Source organism: Saccopteryx leptura, chromosome 5 (genome assembly GCF_036850995.1).
Source record: "Saccopteryx leptura isolate mSacLep1 chromosome 5, mSacLep1_pri_phased_curated, whole genome shotgun sequence".
Taxonomy (NCBI): domain Eukaryota; kingdom Metazoa; phylum Chordata; class Mammalia; order Chiroptera; family Emballonuridae; genus Saccopteryx; species Saccopteryx leptura.
The window spans coordinates 177,601,973-177,621,845 of NC_089507.1; the positions used below are offsets into that span (position 1 = coordinate 177,601,973).

Below are 19,873 nucleotides of genomic sequence, written 5' to 3' on the forward strand. Positions count from 1 at the left end.
GTTCTCTCTGGCTGGTGTTAGGTCAGCGGGCGAGGGTGGTGGGTGGTGGTGGTGGACAGAGCTGGGGGCATGCCTCCACCAGTGGACTTGTTTTTCAGATGTGTAAACCCGTCCCTCTTGTGGCCTATGCTGAAAGTTACCCTCTCCATGAATTTCTACGCCTCCCTCCCTGACAGGAAGTCATAGTTTCCCTCCCCAGGCCCTCACTCGGTGCCAGCCCTCTAGCTGGTCCGTCAGTGCTGTTGGCGTGGCTTGCTCTCCCTGAGCCCACTCTCTGCAGGGTCGCCCTGAGGGTCGGTGCCCGTGGCCACTCAGAGCTCTCTTTGTGGAGAAGAAATACAAGTTTTGTTTCGTTTTGTCTTATAAGGGAGGGGATAAAGAGAGTTTGTACTTTCTTTCATTTCTGAAAAGATTGTTTGTCTATTCTGATAATTATGGTCATAAATGGAACTTTTTCTTTTCAGATAATGTGGATGCAAGTGAACTTAAGCAGTTTTTCGAGACCAACTATTCTCAGATATATTTCATCTTCTATGAGAATTTTATAACACTGGAAAATAGTTTGAAATTAAAAGGTAAGCATTTCTGCAATTTTTTTTCGATATACAAGTATTTTTTTAAACATTCAGGTTTTCCTGCATCTCAACCTCAGACTGCTGTACTCATCCTGTTACCAAACCTGGCTCCCCTTAACCCTCACTTTACTCTTCACCCTAACCCTAGCCCTCACCCTACCTCTCACCCTAACCCTAACCCTCACCCTACCTCTCACCCTAACCCTAACCCTCACCCTACCTCTCACCCTAACCCTAACCTTCACCCTTACCCTAACCCCTAACCCTCACCCTATCTCTCACCCTAACCCTCACCCTTACCCTAACCCCTAACCCTAACTATAACCCTTCAGGGTCCCCAGTGCTGTGATGGCAGCTTATGAACTAGATTTGGCATCCTGAGTGCATCTTTGACTTCCCCTCTGGTATCCCTTCTCCTGACCCATAGAGTGCCCGTGGCACACCCACATGTAGCTTCCGGCTGGGCAGTGAAAACACGGGGCCTGAGCCTGGGGAAGAGAGGTGTAGTCATACTGTTGCCAAGGAAGACATGTTTGCAGGAAAGAGTGTAGTCAAGCATTTGGAGCAGTTCTCTTATTGGGCAGATGAAGAGGAAGGATAAAGGAGTACTGGGTGAGGACAGGGTGCCAGGAAAGCGCTTTGGCACAGATGCCCAGAGAAGAGAGAAATTCAAAGAATGAAAGATTGGCAGTGCCTGCTGATGCAGAAAGATGAGCAGCAGCAGGACCAGGTGACAGTGTGTTGAGGAGGCTGTCACTGGCTCGTGCAAGGAAAGCTCGCGTGGTAGTGGGGTCAGAATCCAGATCCAGGGAAATGGAGATGCTGGGTGGTGAGGCCCCGAAGGCTGCATGTGGGAATAGCGCTTTTGAAAGCGTGATTATGAAGACACAGGACTGTATTTCGAGGGGTAGCTTGGTCGTGGGGAGGTTTTAAAGGTTGCTGTTTGCAGGCTGAGGAAGGGGAGCTAACTAGGGTGCAGGGTGATGGGGGAAGCGGGTTGAGACAGGGTCAGGTATGGAGAAGAGGACGTGGGGAGGGGTGTGTAGATGCCCTGACTGCTTCTGTAAGACCTGAGGCGAATGCGGAGCCTGGCGGGGAAGGAGCTCGGGCCGAGACACGGAGGTGGTCTGTGACACACAGCAGATGCTCACAGTCTTACAGAACGCCCAGGCTCTAGCAAGGTATCACATATGGGCATGTGCCCAGGATGCCAACAGCATTTTTGTTCATTTTTGTTTTTTTAATGAATTGCTCTGTTTTTTCTCCTGGGAATTATAAATTGATATAAATCTTGAACTTAAAATTCTTTTTCTTTTTTTCCCCCCGCTTGGTAGATATTTTAAATATGAAATGATCAGATTATCTTTCTTTCTAGCCTTGCTCTACTACTCCACTTTCCTGTCAGATGTGTGGAACAGAATAGTGTGATATTATTTGCAACCAAAATAAAATGCCATATCTTTAAAAAAATCCAAAAAACCCTTTTTAAAGGGTCCTCCCTCCGTCCCTTCCTCCTCCCCCTTTTGCTTCCTCTATCTTTTTTAGAAAAATATAGCTGTTGAAGACGGCATCAGTTAGTTTGTGCTGCAAACCATCCCGAAACCGAGTGCTGCCAAACACCAGCTAGTCATGTAGCTATGGTTTTCTGGCTCTGCTGGGCATTTCTTCTGGTTTAGGCTAGCTCATGCCTCTGATTCAGCTGTGGTGGGTGGCCTCGTTCACATGTGGTTGGCAAGCTGTTGACCAGGGCACCTTAGTTCTTCACGTGGCCCCTCTTGTTCAGCTAGCAGGCTATCTTGGGCTCCTTCAGATGGTGGTCTTAGGGTTCCAAGCTCAGGAAGAGTGTTTTCAAGTGTGCTTGCTTCACATTTGCTAACATGTGGCATTGGCCAGAGAAGTCTCATGGCATCTCAGATTCAAGGGATGAGGAATAGACATCTTTTGATGGGAAGGGGAAAGCTCTCTCCATTTTTATAGTCTACTGCAAAGAATCATGATGAAGAACCAGTAAAAAACAAGCAGATTTTGAAATTTCTTGCATTTGGTACAATCTTTGTTTTGACTGGAGTGCAGGGAAGAAAGTGTCCCAAAATAAAAGTCAAAGAAGGTGGTACCAGGAACAATGAGCTCTTTTCCAGGTAACTTCAGCCTTCTGGTTATTCAGGGCACATCCTGAGTTATTGGCTCTACCTTCAGAGTGTGTCCAGAACCTCTGGCCTCTGTCATTGCTGTGCTGGTAGTGCTGAAGCTCCGTGTCCTCACCTGGATTACTGCACTTTCCGGTCCTCCTTTAACCCCTCCAGAGTCTCTTCACAAGAGCTGTTGGGGTGATGCTTTAAAAATGTGAGTCCCGTTAGGGCTCTGAGCTCTCCAGACCTCCAAATGGCTTCCCGTTCCTGAAGTCACTGCAAAGGCTTCAGATCCTGCCTGCCTTCCTTTGCCCCTTCGCACTCTAGCCTCACCTGCGACAGCTCCCCCTTTGCGCCGGACACAGGGCCGCCTTCCAGTTGCCTTTCTTTTTGACCTTGCCAAAGTTGCTCAGCCATACCACCTGCACTGTCTGGTCCCTCTGCCTGAAAACGTTTCCCTGAAATCCTTACGGCTTGTTCGCTTACCCCAAATTTCCACGTGGCTTGCTCCTTACCTTTTATGTTTTTGCTCAGCCTCACCTTCTCAGCAAGGTGTTCCCCGACCTTGCTAGTAAGAATTGCGTACCACCCTTTTTGGCATTCCCCACCTGCCTTTTGGATCGGTTTTCTCACTTGCTCGTTTATTGAACATCTCCTCCTGCCAGACCGTAAGCTTTCTCGGGTCGTTCTGTTTTGTTCACTTCTGTATCCTCAGTGCCTGGAATAATCCCTTACACAGACATTCTTTATCTGTTCAGTGAATGAATGATACCTATTTCATAGAGCTGTGGGGATTCAGTCAGATCAGGGGTCCACAATTTAGAGCTTGCTGCTGGTTTTGTAAATCAATAAATATTGGACACAGCCATACCTGTTCATTTATATATTGTCTGTGGCTGCTTTTGCACTATAACAGCAAAGTTGAGTGGTTGTAAGAGAGGCCTGAAAAGCCTAACATATTTGTAATCTGGGCCTTTACAGAAAAGGTTGCGGATTTCCTACATTAGAGATTGTATGCTAAACACTCAGCACAGTACACAGACTGGACAATAATGGTAACTGGTGCCACAGGTGTCACACTTTTTATTATTGTTTTATTATCAAAAAGACAGTGTGTGTGCAGTTGCTTAAACAGATATATGGCTTTTTATAGTTATTACTGCTCTATGGTTCTTTTGTATCACAAAACTAGAAGTCTTTGTTTATACTGTGCTTTCTATCACAATTTGATCTCATAAGTAACTAATTGAGAAATGAATAAATTACCTGTTATGGGTTGATAAGAACTTGAGACATGGAAGCTGTGTTTAAAGAACTAGCAAGGTTGTGTCCCGGGCCGTCTGGCTTGGTGTCCATCGCACTCCCAACACGGGCTCCACACTGCCTTCTGGTATTATTTGATAAATAAATGCATGTTGAGAGTTAAATATTTTAAGATACCTTTAAACATAAGTTTTTAATATCCTAAAATTTATACATTGTCATAATAACTAATTTTTTTAATATATTCCAGGGAATAATAAGTCACAAAGGGAGGAGCTGGACTCCATCCTCTTTCTTTTTGAAGTAAGTTTTTGTTAATTCATTTAGCTTTTAAGATTCTTGTTGAAAATATGGTATTTTAGATCAGCGGTTCTCAACCTGTGGGTCACGACCCTGGTGGGGTCGCCTAAAGCCATCGGAAAATACATAATGCATATCAGGTATTTACATTCCGAATCATAACTGTAGCAAAATTACAGTTATGAAGTAGCCACCAAAATTATTTTTTGGTTTGGGGTCACTGCAACATGAGGAACTGTATTGTGGGGTCATGGCATTAGAAAGGTTGAGAACCACTGTTTTAGATCTTTAATTTCACTGGAAAACAAAAATGATGGAAATGTATTTCCTTCCTTCTTTCCTTCCTTCCTTTTTTACAAACAATGTTGCAAAGAATGATCTTGTGATTTTTTTTTTGCAAACTCATGGTAGAATTTTTTCTGTGGGGATGCCTAGACATGCAATTATGAGATGGAAAAGTATGCACATTTTAAATACTGATATTGCTAAATTGTTCTTCAAAAAGGTAATATAAACTTATATGTAAACTTATATGAAAGTCTTATGTAAATTTCACTAACCAACTATGGAGATGGTTTGTCTTTTTCATATATGTAAACTGACATGTAAAAGCTTGCTGTTTTTTATGTGTATTTTCCTGACTACTGAATGAGGTTATGATCTTTTTATGTGTCTGTGTGTCCATGTGTGTTGATCATATATTCTCTTCAAAATTGAAACAGTGTTTTGACTTAATTTTTGATCTATTAAGCTTAAAGTCTTTTTTTGTCCAAATGTATTAGATAAGTGGCCAAAGTACTAATACTTTGATAACTAGACAGGAACCAAACTATAGGTTTTGAAAAGTTAATTGTTGGTCATCTAGAAATAATTCAGGGTTTGAAGAGACATGCTTAGGTTAGTATGAGGTTGACTTTATGACTGTAAAGGAAAGGCCTAATATGTGTTTGCTGCAAAGCTGGCCAGGGAGGGAGGTTGGGGTGAGGGAGAGGGGAGAAAAGCTCTCCATGGGCTTTCTGGGTCTGTGGAGTAAGACAGGCACAGCTGCCTCCAGCCTAGGACTTAGCTGATTGCTGTTGCTCAGCAATTCTGGTTCCCCTTTCTCTCCTTCGAGGGCTGTTCTCATTGCTCAGAGCGACCCCTTCATTCACCCCCTGTTCTGTGGTGGTCATGGTGCTTCCTGCGGTAACTTACACTCCTGTGAGGGAAGCCTGCGTGGAGCTGTAGGGTCGCAAGGCGGTTCTTCTGGGACCACAGCGCCGGTTTTAAGCAGCTTCGTTTATATAATTTTTTTAGAACTTAAATATGCATCTATTGACCATCATTTGTTTATACTATTCCATTACTTTAAATTGTTTTATTTATATAATAGTTGATACATTTAGTAAATTATAACATACGTACATTTGAAGCATGATGGTCAAGTGCAGACTTTTGTGCCCTTCCCCTCACCCACTTTGAGAACTAGATGCTCCTTCTTGATCCCATCTTTTCTTGTCCCTGTAATGCCCCCCCCCACACACACTTTGTCGTTTCCTTTCTTTTTAAAACACGGTTTTAGCACAAGAATTTGTGTCCCTCAACAATGCATTGGATAGTTGTGTTTGATTTTGAGTGAGATAAAAATGGTCTCATTTGGTACACAGTCATCTGTGGCGTGGCTTTTACTCTCAACGTTATTTCAAAGATTTATCCATGTTTCTGAATTTAGCTCTAGTTCATTCATTTCATTCCCACTGCTGGACTAAGTAAATATGTATGATTTATTTTTGTTTTAATTTTTATTGATTTTAGTGAGGGAGGGAGGGAGAGAGAGAGAGAGAGAGAGAGAGAGACAGGAACATCAAGCTGTTCTATATCTGCACTATCCAGGGATCAAACTGGCAACCTCTGAACTATCTGGCTAGGGCCAAATGATTTGTGTAATTTCAACATTTTGTCTATAGATTTTCTTTGGTTTTCTTGGTAGATAGAATGTCTGTGAATAATGACAAGCTTGCTAGTCGTCTTTATTTCTTGTGTTACTGCACTGGCTCTAGTACGTTGTTGAATAGAAATGCTAAAAGGTGGTCATTCTGTTTCTGATTTAAAGAGAGTTTCATTAAAGTATCATCATTAAGAAGAATGTTTTCCATAAATGGTTGGTAGGTACTTTGTGAGATTAGGGAAGTTTGTTTCTATTCGTAGTGTGGTAAGATTTATAAAAAAATCATAGATGGGTTTTGAATTTCTTGAGTGTTTTTTTCTGCACTGATTGACATAACGTATATGATGATTCTTCATGATTATTGATGGGGTGATGACAGTTCTTAATTTCTGGGAGGGTTAGGGTTAGGGCTACTGTTTGCATTTTTATATCTGTTTTCATAACTGAGATTGGCTTGAACTTCCCTTCTCATATTTTTGAATGATCCTGTTATAAAGGTTATAGAACTTGCTGTCAAGTGCTTCTTTTTTCGTTACATAAAATAGTTTACATAAGATTGGAATGGTCTGGGATATTTTTACTCTTTCCTGTAAAAGCATTCTGAAACTGGTGCTTTATTTATTTATTTTTAATGGGAAGATTTTAACTACTCATTTAATTTCTTTTAATAATTTTAGGATTATTTTAGTATTCTAGTAGTTTTCTGGATTCAGGTTTGGTAAATTATGTATTTTTCCAAGAATTTGAAGAATTCTAAAAATTTGTTCTTATCACCAAAATTTTCAGATTTATTTGCATGACCCTTCTTTTAGGGGTCATAATCTCTTCAGCTTTGTCTGCTCTAGATTGATCTTCATTGTCTTCAAACAGTTGACATTTATAGTGGACGCATTATGGTTGTAATTAGTAGTAGTAATCCTAGTAACAGTAGTGAAAGTGTTTGTGTCACACCTTACAGATATTATTTGACTATGTAGTCTAGTTGCCATGGTAGCGGTTTTAAACTCTGTTCTCAATTCAGTTGTTCTTTAAATGCCTTTTCTCTCTGGCTTCTCTTATAATCTTTTTCTTAATTTTTGGTGTTTGACAGTTTTACCACAAAATGTCTACTTGAAGATTTCTTATTTTATTTGGTATTTATGTGCTTCCTATATTTCTGAATTCACATCCTTTGTAATTTTTATAAAATTTTTAGTTATTATCTTCTCAAATATTGACTCTTTCCTGGTCATACTTTCAAGGATTTTTATTTAAGCTTCTTGATCTTTCCATGTCTCTTAAGCTTGCTTTTATCTTCTCTTCCCTCTATCTCTTTGTCTTGCATTCTGGGAAATTTCTTCAGTTCTCTTGTTTTTTTGGCAGAGTTAGAGACAGATAGGGACAGACAAGACAGAGAAGAAGGGAGAGAGATGACAAACATCAATTCTTCGTTGCAGCACCTTAGTTGTTCATTGATTGCTTTCTCATATGTGCCTTGACCAGGGGGCTACAACAGAGTGAGTGACCCCTTGCTCAAGCCGGCAACCTTGGGCTCAAGCCAGCAACCATGGGGTCATGTCTATAATCCCATGCTCAAGCCAGAGACCCTGCACTCAAGCTGGTGAGCCCATGCTCAAGCCGGCGACCTTGTTTTCGAACCTGAGTCCTTTGTGTCCCAGTCTGATGCTTTGTCCACTGTGCCACCGCCTGGTCAGGCTCTTCAGTACTCTCTTCCAGTGCACTAACTTTCTTCATTTGGGTCTAATCTACTGCTTAACCAATCTATTGAGTTTCAAATTTCAGAGATTCTTTTTCATGTTTTAACTTCTTTTGGTTTGGTATTGGTATGTGGATGGTTGCTTTTAACAGTCTCTTGATCCATGTTCATTTTTAGTTATCTTTTATTTTCTTAAACATTTAGCATGTATTATTTTATAGTTTGTATGTGACTTCTAATATCTGAAGTTGTGTAAGTTTGTTGGTTATTTCTGCTGTCTCTCACAGTGGCCTTCATTTCTTGCATGTTCTGTGATATGATTTTGAGGTCAGATTTAATCAAATACAGGTATAATCTGTTTTAATCCTGTTTTTGTTTTCTGGAGGGTTTTTTGTTTGCCTTTGCCAGAAGTCTGGGATTGCTCTTGATTGGGATGACTGTGGCTTCGTTTGAGGGTCCTGGTTTATTAATGGAGTCTCAGGTTCAGTTTCTCAAACTTGGCATGTGGTGGGTGGGACCTGGGCTCTGGAGGGCACAGACATCTGTAGGCATTGCTGTGGAAACACAACGTTCTCTGTACCTAGCATTGTTTTTCTTAAACGTGTTGCGTACAGATCGGGTTTTGGCTCACCTCTGCCACCTTTCTTCCCTTATATGTTCTCTCCCACCATTTTTTAAGTTTCCGTATGTCCTCCAAAGTCAGGAATGTTGTGCTAATTGCACTTATTGTCACTGATTCCAGGTCTAATTGTCCTGCGACAGCCTAGTCCATCAGAGAACGCTTTCCTGTGCCTCTCATAGAGCAGGTGTCAGTACCTTCTCCTCAGGTCCGAAAATTCTAGATTTAGGGAGGATGATATTACTGATACATTAGCAACTACACAGGATTAGTTGCCTATTTAATAGAACAAACATATATTATTCAAAGCTTCATAAAACTTTCAATTTGCATAGTAAATGAATAAACAAAGAACCTGTTTGGGTTTTTTTTTGTTTTTTTGTTTTGCCTATGTTGGCTGTCACTGGCTTTAGAAGGTAAGTTGTAATTTGTATTGTTAATTCTGAGAATTAAGTAACATATTGCTACTTTCTACAAGTTAGTGCCATATAAGGAGATGGTTTATGAGGATTTGGAGATAACTTATCTAGGTGTGAATAATTGGGAAAGGCTTTCTTAAGACCTGTTAAATTACAGAAGGGATACTATGTAAAGATACTGTAAAAAGAAATGGATTGGAAGAAAGCATAAAGTTAAGAAGGCATGAAAGAAGAGTATGTAAGGACACCTGCTGTGTGTCTTTGTAAGTCAGGGACAGTCTTCTGGAAGGGAGCCTTTGAAAAAGGAAGCAGTGGTCCTTAGATGTATAGATATTACAGTGCTCTGATAAAGCATGGACTCAGTCAAGGCTGCAGGCCCACTGTAGCTTCAGGCAGTGATGGGACTCCATTGCCTTTTTCTTCTCCTTGGAAGTTGACCGCCAGCCATCTTTGCTGTGGTTTCAAATCTGTGTACCACTTAGAGTTTCTCCTGTTGCTAATTTGTGGAGATATTGATTTTTTGAGTTTATGACTCTAATTTTACTCTTTTTAAAAAATTCATATCTGTTGCTGTGTGTTTCAGATAAGAGTGTGGGGCTCCATAAAATGAATTTACACCGTCATCTTGACCAGAATGTAAATGCTGTTCATGGGCCATTTTGTTTAATCCTTTGCTTCTGAAGTAGATTTTGTCCTCGCAGTTTTTATCAATGGAAGAATAGGAGCTTTGTTGTATTAGGTGACTTGTTGAAAATTATACATCTATCAGATGGTACAGGAGCTGTCACTTCTGGTCTGAGTCTGGACCCGTTTTCTTAACTTAGTGCCATGCTGCCTGTCACTTAGGAGTCTTGGTATTCTCTTGCTTCTCCATCTTTATTCCATAGGCCATCTATACCAGCACACACTTATTCTTTATTGTACGCAGTTACTGGGTACCTACTATGTGTCAGGCATCATTCTAGGTGCTGGAGATAAGACAGAACTGCCAGCGCTCATGAAGTGTATATTAAATTTCATGGTAAACTGAGGTGTCCACTGGCGAGAATGGACTTATGTCAGTGTTCTGGTAATGACCTCCTGAGTCACAGAAAATTATGATGGCCCTTTTCAGAAGTGACACTTGGTGGTAGCCCTTGAGGTGGCTACTTGTGTAACAGAAAAGGAGGATTGGTATAGAAATGTAAAGCACCTATGGGCTTCAAGTTCAAAAAATTCACTTGACTTTGAGAACTTTCTGGATTCTGGATTTGAGAGATTTTTTAATGGTATGCATTTTCTTTTAATTAGGTATGGTAAAACAGAGACATGGAAATGAAGAAAGAAGTTTTATTGTACTCACAGTCCCCTAGTAACAGGAGGCACGGCATGCCAAGTAGGGCTATACAGAAAAGTACCACGTAAAATGGGTAGGCAGAGAAAGAGGAACTGAGGGTAAGAGCCTTTGTTGTATTTTTCTCCAGAAGGAATGAGCAAGGTAAGGCAAACAAACTACTAAGCAGGTTTAAGATGGGATAGTTTGAACAATTTTGGTGGGCTCTAGATTGTAGGGATGATCCCTAGTTGTCTGGTACTTGGTCTCTGGGTGATTCTGGCTGGAGGATAATGTCCCAGAGTGTGAGAGCCCATAAGAGGAGGTGGTTGTGGGTATGGATTTGGGATTGGTAGGTTGGAATATCAAAGGCATGCTGTCAGGTACTGTCTCTAGGAAGTAGCTAACAAAGGAGGGGGCATTCCCTCCTAGGTCAGCAAGGCTCCAGAATGTCAGAGCATCAGGAATACAGAAAACAGGGTAATAGTTATTACAGAAATGTTTCACACTGCCAGTCGTCCCTTGCCATATCGTGGTTCACTTTTTGCAGTCTTACTGTATTGCGGATTTAAAAATTGTATGTATCTAATTTTGTGTTGCGGATTTTTCGCTATGTTACAGGATTTTGTGGTATATAGGTATTTTTATATATTTATTATTTTAACTATTTTTGCGGTAAAATAAGCAAAATAAGTGTGGGAAAGGTTAATAACACTGGGGAGGTTTATAAAAGTATGAGGAGGGTTTTTAAAGCCTTAAAATATATATAAATAATAAAATAAATTTAAGGTTGCTACTTCGCAGGTTTACACCTATTGCGGGGGTGCTGGAACCCAACCCCTGTGGTAGACGAGGGACCACTGATGCCATCCTTCTTTAGTAGAGAAATGGAGTAGTTTGGAGTTCTTTTTTTTTTCATTTTTCCAAAGCTGGAAACAGGGAGGCAGTCAGACAGACTCCCGCATGCGCCCGACCGGGATCCACCCGGCATGCCCACCAGGGGGCGATGCTCTGCCCCTCTGGGGCGTCGCTCTGTTGCATCCAGAGCCATTCTAGCGCCTGAGGCAGAGGCCACAGAGCCATCCCCAGTGCCCGGGCCATCTTTGCTCCAATGGAGCCTTGGCTGCGGGAGGGGAAGAGAGAGACAGAGAGGAAGGAGAGGGGGAGGGGTGGAGAAGCAAATAGGCGCCTCTCCTGTGTGCCCTGGCTGGGAATCGAACCTGGGACTCCTGCATGCCAGGCTGACGCTCTACCACTGAGCCAACTGGCCAGGGCCTAATTTGAAGTTCTTTACACGGTTAAGAAAGCTTCTGGGCCTGACCAGGCAGTGGCACAGTGGATAGAGCATCGGACTGGGATGCGGAAGGACCCAGGTTTGAGACCCCGAGGTTGCCAGCTTGAGCGTGGGCTCATCTGGTGTGAGCAAAAAGCTCACCAGCTTGGACCGAAGGTCGCTGACTCGAGCAAGGGGTTACTCAGTCTGCTGAAGGCCCACGGTCAAGGCACATATGAGAAAGCAATCAATGAACAACTAAGGTGTTGCAACGAAAAACTGACGATTGTTGCTTTTCATCTCTTTCTGTTCCTGTATGTCTGTCCCTGTCTATCCCTCTCTCTGACTCTCGCTCTGTCTCTAAAATAAATAAATAAAAATTAAAAAAAAAAAAAAAAAAGAAAGCTTCTGGGCCATGACAACAAGGCGTTCCTTACCCTCTCACACCCCAATTAAAATACAGTAGACATTGATGGAAGGGATTTAAGTTGAATACTTACACATGTTCTGGCCTCAGAATGTTACTTATTCATGTGTTTTTCAAATTTCACAGTTAGAAATTAGAGATACACAGGACATTTGATTTCTAGATTCCTAATTTTTGAATTTATTCAAATTACCCCTTCAAAATAAATAAACCCTATTTTGTTGTTGTTGTTTGTTGTTTTTCTTTCTGGCGCTCTGAACTTGTGGCCTTAGGTCCCTGGGTGGCGTCTCTCCGTTTGCTGTTGGCGTGCCCTGTTGCAGTGCTCTGGCATACACACTGCCCGCTGCTGCCCCTTTGCCTCTTTTCTGCATAGTTTCACTCTGACTCCTGGTGTTCTTTCTCAGGGACTGCCCTTTGCTCTCCTCGTCTGGCCCATTCTTTCAGGCTTTGTTCAGACCCATTCATTTCTCTGGCAGCTCCAGCCAGAGCTGCCCATTCTTCTCTGTGAACACATACAGTATGCCCCTGCTTGTTACCATTTGATTATAGCTGGGTGATCCCAGTTAAAACTTTAAAGTGGCTACGTTTTAGCTTCCTAAGGAGACCAGCAACCATTACTTATAACCTTTTGTACTCCCCACAGTGATTTGTACCTCTTAATATTTACTGTTGTAGTAAAGCCTATTAAATTCTCAACTTACCTTCCATGGGTTATTTGATATTTTTATGTTAAAAAATTCTGTTTTCCCACTGTATGGCCAGAGGCCACCACCATTGTGGCCATTCACATGCAGGTTCTTATTGAACCTGGGCAGATTATTAAGAAACAGTAGAGCCAAAAAATGGTGGGCCATTCCTTTATTAAAGCCTCTCACTGGGTGATGAGCAAACAGGCAAAGAAAACACTTCCCTCTCACTCAGGGCTCCCAAAGCCGGGACACATTCTCCGGTTCCACAACCAGGAGAATCTTCTCCAGTTTCTCCTAGAATCAAAGGCCCCACCAGTCTCAGCGGAGTCGCAAAGCCCCTCATCTCTGGTTCCCCCTCTGCACACCTCTTTCCCTGCCGACATGGCTTCTTTCTGCCTCTTCTCCTTCTCTGCTCTTTTCAAAACTTCTGGCACAAAAACCTTTCCTCCAGAAAATATTAGCAAAATAATGGCCTCTCCTAAGCAGGAAGGTAATTTGCAATTTCACAGACTAATATACCTGGCACTGCCCAGCCCCCAATGCAAACTATAAGTGAGCAAACATAAAAATCATATTTTACAAACTTATTTGACGAACACCCACCTAAAATTCTCTGGAGAAAAGACATGGGGGAAAAAAGGTAGCAGCTTGACACTAACAAGCTGCACAGCCTTGATTAAAGTGCTTATTAACCTTTCTTTACCTCGGCTTCCATGAGCATGGAGTGAGGGAATGGACTGGGTGAGCTCTGGGTCTCTCCTAGCTCCACCAGTTTAGGATGCTTCAGATGCAGCCCTGTTTGAAGTCTTTAAAACAACAGATTCATGGGGGAAGTCATTTTAGCATGATGTTTAATTGTATGCTTTCATTTGTTTTTTTTTTTTTTAAGTGAGAGACAGAGACAGACAGGGAGAGGGACAGACAGACAGAAAGGGAGAGAGATAAGAAGCCTCAATCCATATTTGTGGCACCATAGTTTTCATTGATTGCTTTTTCATATATGCCTTGGGGGGGGGGGGGCTCCAACTTAGCCAGTGACTCCTTGCTCAAGCCAGTGACCTTGGGCTCAAGCCAGCAACCATGGAGTCATGTCTGTGATCCTGCGCTTAAGCTCCTGAGCCTGCCCTCAAGCTGGCGATTTAGGTGGTTTCAAACCTGGGTCCTCAGAGTCCCAGGAGGATTCTATGTCCACTGCGCTACCACCTGGTCAGGCTCATTTAGTTTTAAATATTAAATTGATTTGACTCTGAGTAGCCTTTGCCTATTTAAGTATCTCAGTGGCCTTTTTTTTTCTAGAGCAGCTCTGTTTAAGAGAACTTTCTGTGATGCTGGGAATATTCTATATCTGCTCTATCCAATTAGGTAACCACTAGCCTCATGGGCTGTGTAGTGCTTGAAATGTGGCTAGTGTGACTGAGTGATTTAAATTTTAATCTTAAGTAATTTAATTTAAATTTGTGTTGCTAATGGCTACCAATTAGACAGAAAAGCTCGATAGTCTTCCAGCAGAGCCTCTTCTCTCATTGGAAAGACATTGTTAACCACTGATTAATCCTTAACCTGTTGCACACCTGTGTCCTCTGGGGTGGGGACTTAGGTTAGTGTTTTACAGAAGTGGTTCTTGGCCATTGTTACCCAAGTGCCCTTGGCCAAGGGGAAAAAAGCATTTATCTTCAAAGGGTGAGGTAACATGACTTTTTTTTTTTTTTTTTTAATTTTTTATTTATTCATTTTAGAGAGGAGAGGGAGAGACAGAGAGAGAGAAGGGGGGAGGAGCTGGAAGCATCAACTCCCATATGTGCCTTGACCAGGCAAGCCCAGGGTTTCAAACCGGCGACTTCAGCATTTCCAGGTCGACGCTTTATCCACTGCGCCACCACAGGTCAGGCAAGGTAACATGACTTTAAAGTGGCCTTTTGTAAACACTAAATTGAAAAGCCACACACAGTTTTATTTTACTCTTCATGTTTGTTTTAAGATGAAAATAGTATTTTAGATAATGGACAAATTACATAGTATTTCATCTCCCCACCACACTTCACCTTCCCTCTATCCCCACCCACACCCCCAACATAGAGACACTCTGGTATCCTTTCAAGATGATGCGCGCTGCCCCTTCTTTGGTGGGTGTAATGCTCGTGGCTGAGGCCAGGCAGGTCCACACTGGATTCAGGCAGATGGTAGAGAAACTGTGGAGCCGAATGCGTTGGGCCATTCCATTTAATAGAGTCTACCAATAGCAGACAAGCACGCAGGCAGGGGAAACCGCCTCTCTGGCAAAGAAACAGCAAAATGGCCCCTCACAGTGACCGGCAGGCAATCCACTATCCGCAGCCACCCTGAGCACAAGCACCCATAGCCTTACATAGGCCATACACACGTGGCACTGCCACGTGCTCACGTACCAGTCAGGCAGAGTGCTTGCAGCCGGTAAACCAGCAAGCAGCGAGCAAGCCTAACACAGCTGCCCCACAGTGGGGGAAATCAGGTTGGAGAAGCATGGGTCTGAGAGTGAACTGGCACAGGGTGCTGCCCGGAGAGTCAGACGGTAGGTATGCCGGTTTCCCTAGGGTAGGTGGAGGAAGGGGTAGAATACTGTGCTCACTGGTGCTTGTTTTCCTTTGCTACTGAAGAGGACAGTTTGGTTGTCTGAAATTTACTATAGGCCTCTGCACACTGTCGCCCCCAGCCCCCTGCAGTGTGGAGGGAGTGCTGGATTGGGGGCAGGGCTCCTGTGTGCACAGCCTTGCTGGGTGTAGATACGTTTGAGAGTCATAGCCGCCCTGCAGTGAATCCATGGCAGGCACTGACTCTCTCTTACTTTAATGGAATTCAACACTGGGTCTCCTGTTCTTCATTGTTCCAAGTGAGCTTACATAGATAGCTGGGTTAGCCTCTGATTCTTTTCCTTACAGTGTGAAGAAAGGACTTTTAATAGCTTTCCGATAGTAATAACACAACTGGATCCAGTCCAGTGCCTGGAGCTGTGCAAAAGGTGAACCAAGTAGCTGATTTTAATTCTATACAATTGCTTTGTAATGCCCTCCAGTAATTTGAATATTGATTTTATTTCCCATACAAATACATTTATTTACAACTTTTTACATTTACTAGCGTCACTCTACTTCAGACATCAGTAATGAAAAATTGCCTGCAGGAAAACTAGAATTAGGACTATAGTAGGGTTACAAACAATTCTGAGATGTTTGTTTCCATTTCTCACCCAACACCTTCCCTCACCCCTGCACCTTCTCCCTTCTTTTTCTGGTGGAACTGTGTAGTTTTATATCTCTTTGAAAATGAACATAACTTAGACTCTCCTGCAAGGGATCAGTGCAGATATGTGGGTTGAATCATAAAATCAACTCATTCAGGGCAGGTGTCCTACAGGGCTGTCACAGTTCTTTTTCTTTCTTCATGCAGTGGCTCTGCCTTTTCTTATGAGCAAATAACACAGCAAGACAGCAGAATTGTATTTTTACAATGAACTACTACAGCCTCTGCCTTTTTTGGTTTTCTTTGTTACTCTTTATTTCAGACTGTCCAATGTGCAAAAATACTTCCATACTCCTCCCTCCTCCCCACACCCAGGTGAAGGACTTCCACAAACTTCTCATGCTGTGGCTGCTTTTTATTTCTTTTCCCCATAAGGACCACTTCACTGTTACTGAGTGGAGGAGGACAAGACCAAATAACATTTACAGGAAACACACATTCTTCTTAAATCCTTGCAATTTAAATTCTTATTGAGTTCAAATATTTGGATACTTCAATGGATTTTTTTTTTTAAAAGAATGGTTTTAGTTTTGAATGCAGCTCCTGGGTCACTACCATACTTCTAAACGGCTGCTGGCAACTGAGAAAAGGCCAGTGTCAGTTCACATTTCCTGGAGAACATTTAAAAGGACAGATACCCCATGCCCCTTTCATCTCCCTCATCCCCCTTCATCTCCCCCATGCCCCCTTCATCTCTCCCATCCCCCTTCATCTCCCCCATCCCCCTTCAGCTCCCCCATCCCCCTTCAGCTCCCCCATCCCCCTTCATCTCCCCCATCCCCTTCATCTCCCCCATCCCCCTTCATCTCCCCATCCCCCTTCAGCTCCCCCATCCCCTATCATCTCCCCCATCCTCCTTCAGCACCCCCATCCCCCTATCATCTCCCCCATCCCCCTATCATCTCCCCCATCCCCCTATCATCTCCCCCATCCCCCTTCATCGCCCCCATCCCCCTTCAGCTCCCCCATCCCCCTTCAGCTCCCCCATCCCCCTTCAGCTCCCCATCCTCCCTTCATCTCCCCCATCCCCCTTCAAATCCCCCATGCCCCTTCATCTCCCCCATCCCCCTATCATCTCCCCCATCCCCCTTCAGCTCCCCCATCCTCCTTCAGCTCCCCCATCCCCCTATCATCTCCCCCAACCCCCTTCATCTCCCCCATCCCCCTTCATCTCCCCCATCCCCCTTCAGCTCCCCCATCCCCCTTCATCTCCCCCATCCCCCTATCATCTCCCCCATCCCCCTTCAGCTCCCCCATCCCCCTTCATCTCCCCCATCCCCCTTCAGCTCCCCATCCTCCCTTCAGCTCCCCCATCCCCCTTCAGCTCCCCCATCCCCCTTCATCTCCCCCATCCCCCTATCATCTCCCCCATCCCCCTTCAGCTCCCCCATCCCCTTCAGCTCCCCATCCTCCCTTCATCTCCCCCATCCCCCTTCAGCTCCCCCATCCCTCTTCATCTCCCCCATCCCCCTATCATCTCCCCCATACCCCTTCAGCTCCCCCATCCCCCTTCAGCTCCCCCATCCCCCTTCAGCTCCCCCATCCCCCTTCAACTCCCCCATCCCCCTTCAGCTCCCCCATCCCCCTTCATCTCCCCCATCCCCCTTCAGCTCCCCCATCCCCCCTTCATCTCCCCCATCCCCCCTTCATCGCCCCCATCCCCCTTCAGCTCCCCCATCCCCCTTCATCTCCCCCATCCCCCCTATCATCTCCCCCATCCCCCTTCATCGCCCCCATCCCCCTTCAGCTCCCCCATCCCCCTTCAGCTCCCCATCCCCCTTCAGCTCCCCATCCTCCCTTCATCTCCCCATCCCCCTTCAAATCCCCCATCCCCCTTCATCTCCCCAATCCCCCTTCAGCTCCCCCATCCCCCTTCAGCTCCCCCATCCCCCTTCAGCTCCCCATCCTCCCTTCATCTCCCCATCCCCCTTCAAATCCCCCATCCCCCTTCATCTCCCCCATCCCCCTTCAGCTCCCCCATCCCCCTTCATCTCCCCCATCCCCCTTCAGCTCCCCCATCCTCCTTCAGCTCCCCCATCCCCCTATCATCTCCCCCATCCCCCTTCAGCTCCCCCATCCCCCTATCAGCTCCCCCATCCCCCTTCATCTCCCCCATCCCCCTATCAGCTCCCCCATCCCCCTTCATCTCCCCCATCCCCCCTATCATCTCCCCCATCCCCCCTATCATCTCCCCCATCCCCCTTCAGCTCCCCCATCCCCCTTCAGCTCCCCCATCCCCCTTCAGCTCCCCCATCCCCCTTCAGCTCCCCCATCCCCCCTTCAGCTCCCCCATCCCCCTTCAGCTCCCCCATCCCCCTTCAACTCCCCCATCCCCCTTCATCTCCCCCATCCCCCTATCATCTCCCCCATCCCCCTATCATCTCCCCCATCCCCCTTCAGCTCCCCCATCCCCCTTCAGCTCCCCCATCCCCCTATCATCTCCCCCATCCCCCTATCATCTCCCCCATCCCCCTATCATCTCCCCCATCCCGCCTTCAGCTCCCCCATCCCCCTTCAGCTCCCCCATCCTCCCATCAGCTCCCCCATCCCCCCTTCAGCTCCCCCATCCCCCTTCAGCTCCCCCATCCCCCTTCATCTCCCCCATCCCCCTTCAGCTCCCCCATCCCCCTTCATCTCCCCCATCCCCCCTCACCTTCCCCATCCCCCCTCACCTTCCCCATCCCCCTCCATCTCCCCCATCCCCCTCCATCTCCCCCATCCCCCCTCAGCTCCCCCATCCCCCTCCAGCTCCCCCATCCCCCCTCACCTTCCCCATCCCCCCTTCATCTCCCCATCCCCCCTCCATCTCCCTCATACCCCTTCATCTCCCCCATCCCCCCTTACCTTCCCCATCCCCCTTCATCTCCCCCATCCCCCCTTACCTTCCCCATCCCCCTTCATCTCCCTCATCCCCCTTCATCTCCCCCATCCCCCTTCATCTCCCCCATCCCCCTTCATCTCCCTCATGCCCCCTTCATCTCCCCCATCCCCCCTTCATCTCCCCCATCCCCCTTCATCTCCCCCATCCCCCTTCATCTCCCCCATCCCCCCTCACCTTCCCCATTCCCCTTCATCTCCCCCACCCCCCTTCATCTCCCCCACCCCCCTTCATCTCCCCCATCCCCCTTCATCTCCCTCATGCCCCCTTCATCTCCCCCATCCCCCCTTCATCTCCCCCATCCCCCTTCATCTCCCCCATCCCCCTTCATCTCCCCCATCCCCCCTTCATCTCCCCCATCCCCCCTTCATCTCCCCCATCCCCCTTCATCTCCCCCATCCCCCCTCACCTTCCCCATTCCCTTTCATCTCCCCCACCCCCCTTCATCTCCCCCACCCCCCTTCATCTCCCCCATCCCCCTTCATCTCCCTCATGTCCCCTTCATCTCCCCCATCCCCCCTTCATCTCCCCCATCCTCCCTTCATCTCCCCCATCCTCCCTTCATCTCTCCCATCCTCCCTTCATCTCCCCCATCCCCCCTTCATCTCCCCCATCCCCCCTTCATCTCCCCATCCCCCCTTCATCTCCCCCATCCCCCCTTCATCTCTCCCATCCTCCCTTCATCTCCCCCATCCCCCCTCACCTTCCCTATCCCCCTTTCATCTCCCCCATCTGCCCTTCATCTCCCCCATCCCCCCTCACCTTCCCCATCCCCTCTCCCCTCCCCTCCACTCCCCCTCCACTCCCCTCTACTCCCCCTCCACTCCCCTCTACTCCTCCTCCCCTCCCTTCCACTCCCCCTCACCTCCTCTCCTTCCCCCTCACCTCCCCTCCACTCCCCCTCACCTCCTCTCCTTCCCCCTCATCTCCCCCTCACCTCCCCTCCACTCCCCCTCACCTCCTCTCATCTTCCCTCATCTCCCCCTTATATCCCCCTCATCTCCCCTTCCCAAAACCACTCTGGATTGCTTGGCAGGCAACTCAATGCCACTGGTTATCATGACCAGATATTGAGTCACCTTTATGAAAT

At 46.0% G+C, this 19,873-nt stretch overlaps 1 protein-coding gene across 3 annotated transcripts in view; it reads left to right on the top strand.

The window, feature by feature from the left end:
- Positions 1-19,873, top strand: part of RALGAPA2 (Ral GTPase activating protein catalytic subunit alpha 2) — a 379,248-nt gene that overhangs the window by 35,698 nt on the left and 323,677 nt on the right. For all 3 annotated transcript variants that reach the window (XM_066386989.1, XM_066386988.1, XM_066386990.1), the window contains exons 2-3: positions 465-575; positions 4,218-4,270. In XM_066386989.1, coding sequence (XP_066243086.1) covers positions 465-575; positions 4,218-4,270 — 164 coding nt within the window. The remainder of the gene's footprint in view (positions 1-464; positions 576-4,217; positions 4,271-19,873) is intronic.